The 3,866-nt window shown below is 47.3% G+C and overlaps 1 protein-coding gene across 1 annotated transcript in view; it reads left to right on the plus strand.

Moving 5' to 3' along the window:
- NXPH2 (neurexophilin 2) overlaps positions 1–2,719 on the plus strand; it is a 3,888-nt gene extending 1,169 nt beyond the window's left edge. The window contains exon 2 of the mRNA XM_010139636.1: positions 1,979–2,719. Within this exon, the coding sequence (XP_010137938.1) occupies positions 1,979–2,719 (741 nt within the window). The remainder of the gene's footprint in view (positions 1–1,978) is intronic.
- The last annotated feature ends 1,147 nt before the right edge of the window (positions 2,720–3,866 follow it).

Below are 3,866 nucleotides of genomic sequence, written 5' to 3' on the forward strand. Positions count from 1 at the left end.
CCATCACAGCGGAAATGATGCTTCCCCCAGCATCGTTATGACAGCGCTCTTTGTGCTGGTGCAGATAAGCGGCTGTCACCGTTTCCATTAGACTCCCCCATTTTCCCGGGTTCACAGCTCAGCCATAAATACAGGAGCACAGAGGCAGAAAGTTGACAGAAAAGCCTTGGGCTGAGAACGATCAGTGTTGCCTTTCTCCACTGTTTCTAATCCAAAGAAGAAAGTGCTACATTTCGGCAGAGAGCCACCTGACCACCACACTGGGGTCCAGCCATAGATTTATTTACAAATGGTGATGGAGGCTTTTCACCGTTCGACCTCAGTCGCTGCCTTAGGAACGACCAGGAAGAACATGTGGAAGCGGGTTTGGGCTCTGGTCTAGATCCTGTTGCTAGAGGACAGGCCCCAGTGATGATTAAGGGCTTTGGACTTCCAGATCTTTGCCAGATGATGAAATGGAAAATTGAAGATGATAGAAATAACAATTGAATATTAGAGAAATTGATACTAGCGGGAACTACAGGCGTAGAAGAGCCCTTTGGGATCAGCAGCAGAGGGAAAACCAAGCCCAGCAGTGCAGCTTCCCTAGGGAGATGGGAAGCACCAAATCCCACTCCGTGAATTGCGCATCGGCCAGTGACGGAGGAGGGCGGCACACTTCAGGCAAACATCCACCCCATAATCCTGCTGGGTAGCAAAACCCCTCCTGTGCTGGGAGCCATTGTCCTGATCCCGGCACTGCAGGATCGATGTGAAGTGAGAGCAGCATTTTGCCAGGAGGAGAAGGCAGCAGCATTTTGGAGATGAGGGCAGTACAACACTGCTCGTTCTTCGTCCCATTTTAAGCGCCTTTTCTTTCCACTCGTACATTTTGTAAGAGTAATTGCAGCTGAAAATGTTTTCTTTGTGTGCAAGAACGATGGTATAATACAGCCCTGAAGAGAACAAACCCAGAAAACACATTCTCCAAAACTTCTATTCAGGGTTTAAAGGACCTAAAAAGAAAGAAGTCGGATGATCAATTGTGGCTTGTTGAACACGGATCCTGCGTCTGACCTCTTGAGCCTACGCTCATGTGCTGCATTTTAACAGGACTTCTCCGAGGGATCAGCAAGAAGATCCACGGGCAACGTGTCTCCACATTAAACTGGAAATCTGCCATTTACCGAGACCTGCGTGTTTGACTGTGAATCTAACAGCACTCGGTCACTACCAGAAGTAGTTACTCGATTTCTGACTGCAAACCATTTTGTGTTAGACTTAGCTCGGCTTAGTCCCGTTTCTGAAAAATGCCGACATTTGTTCGCTGTCTGGGATTGCTCAGCGCTTCCTGAAGGCTGGGCCTTGACAAATACAGGCAGTTCGGCACCTGAAACCAAAAAGATGGCTACTTTCACGATCCGTCTCAAACTAAGAGCGTAAGTGGGCACGGGAGGTTTGGAAAAAATGTAAAAGGCAAGACCAGAGAAGACAAATGTATCATAAACATTTTAGTACACAATTAGAACACCAGAAACAGCTGAATAAGGGAAGATTTTAAGCCTATTAGTCAGGAGGTTAAGTAGGGAAGAAACCGAAAGGGAATGGAAAATTCTTGTGTCTGTTTCACTCCACCTTATAGCAGAAGGGCCGCTTCTCAGGTTTTCCAACATCCTTTGGCGTACTTTCATCTAACAAATCTGTAAGCAAAGAGTGTCCGCCTGCTCTCGCACCTCACACCACTGGCCCTGGCCAGAGAGCGACCCGTTTGTCCCAGCAGATCGCTCCTGTTGGGCTTTTTGCATCTTCTATAAGCTGTCTTGAGAAAAATCCTTGAGCTTTGACAGGGCAGACAACATTACTTGTTACAGTGGTCCACCTGACTGGACCGGTTCAGACCCTACCGGTGAAAAAATAAATATTACTGGCTCCTTCTGTATCTTGACATTTTTATTTTCACACTTCATGATCACAATTCTTTCTTTCTGTTTCGAAACAGGTATTTTGTGACGCCAATCGAGTACAAGCCACAGACGTGCTGGACTGGGAAGACAAGGATGCTGCAGAGACGCTGGTTGACAACGTGGTCCACTCCAGGATCATCAATCCTTTACGCCTGTTTGTTAAGCCATCCCCGGTGCTGAAACACGGCCAGGTGTCCTACTCAGACAGCATAGAAAGCTTTTGGGATTGGTTGTCCAACATCACGGAGGTTCAGGAATCTCTTGCACGAACTAAGCGCAGACCTATAGTAAAAACTGGGAAGTTCAAGAAAATGTTTGGATGGGGCGACTTCCACTCTAACATCAAAACTGTTAAGCTGAACCTCCTGATCACAGGGAAAATCGTCGATCACGGCAATGGGACCTTCAGTGTTTATTTCCGACATAACTCCACGGGTCTGGGAAACGTTTCTGTAAGCCTGGTGCCACCTTCCAAGGTGGTTGAGTTTGAACCAGCTCCGCAGTCGACACTGGAGACCAAGGAATCCAAGTCCTTCAACTGCCGAATCGAGTACGAGAAAACAGACCGCGCTAAAAAAACTGCCTTGTGCAACTTCGACCCTTCGAAGATCTGCTACCAAGAGCAGACTCAAAGCCATGTCTCGTGGTTGTGTTCCAAACCCTTTAAAGTCATCTGCATTTACATTGCTTTTTACAGCGTAGATTACAAACTGGTGCAGAAGGTCTGTCCCGACTACAACTACCACAGCGAGACTCCGTACCTGTCCTCCGGCTGAGCCCGCCGGGGTCACCGCAGAGATACAGCGTCACTCATAGAAATAAGCATTTCCATTAACCTTTTGGAGAAGAATATGTTTTCCTATCAGGTTAAAAAAGTCTTTAAAAACCGTAGCTGTGTTTGTGCTGTATCGTAACTAATCGAACGATGTACCGATCACTTTCATTTGAGACCATCGCGTTTTAGCGCTCCCGTCACTCGTGAGGGAACTCGAGCAGGCAGGCACGAGACAAAAATTAATTGGAATCATGTCTGTAATGAACATCGATCTTGAAAATCGGTTCTGTAAACGGCACTCGATGGCAGTGGGGATCTTTTAGTGGAACTGACAGCACTTGGCAGGACCCTGTTTCTCAGTGGGAACTTTAGATGACAGTGTAAAGGACAAACGATGAAGCTGCTCCCAGCTGCTTATAGACAAACCCCAGATAAACAGCTCTCACGTTACACATGGGGCTCAAGGAATCAAGTGCAAAGACTAAGAGAAGGTGTTATTTCTAGGACAAAAATAAGGGAAGCTGCATTTCTACGAGTCATAGTAGTTGTAGGTATTCACTGGAGAATGAGTAGTTCCTTCAGACCTCCTACCCAGGTATATGCAATGATGTAATTAGACACAGATGAGCTTTAGTTCATTACACCCACCAGCTGCAGGGTTGGGGTACAGACGTCTCCTTCCGGGGTCACCTCTGGTTTGGATTCTTCTCAGATGTTTGCATACAGAGGGATAGAGAACACACCAACCTCGGAGAAAGATCATCTTTGTTTAGGTCTGAAAAGGGAAACGGGGGCTGGCTGCCACGTCCGGGGTGCCACTACCTTGCTCTCTCGCCCTCTTTGCGCTGTATAGCAGCAAGGAAAATACATCACAGCGTGAGGACGATACGCAAATAACACGAGCTTTCTGCTTAATGCCACGCAGCTGTCTCCCTCAGCATTGCCTTGTGTGCTTCATGTCAAACACAAGCAATGACAAATAAAGAGAACAACAAAAACCGAGGCGTCTTCGCCTCACAAAGCAGGTTTCACACAATTGCTATCGATTTTAAAATATTCAGCCAGACCTTCCCCAGCTCCGAACAGCCTCACCCCACCGCAGTCAGTTACGAGAACAGAGGGTCTGGCTGTGGTTTTGCTTCAGCAGG

Source organism: Buceros rhinoceros, unplaced genomic scaffold (assembly GCF_000710305.1).
Source record: "Buceros rhinoceros silvestris isolate BGI_N320 unplaced genomic scaffold, ASM71030v1 scaffold3037, whole genome shotgun sequence".
In the NCBI taxonomy this organism is placed as follows: Eukaryota; Metazoa; Chordata; class Aves; order Bucerotiformes; family Bucerotidae; genus Buceros; species Buceros rhinoceros.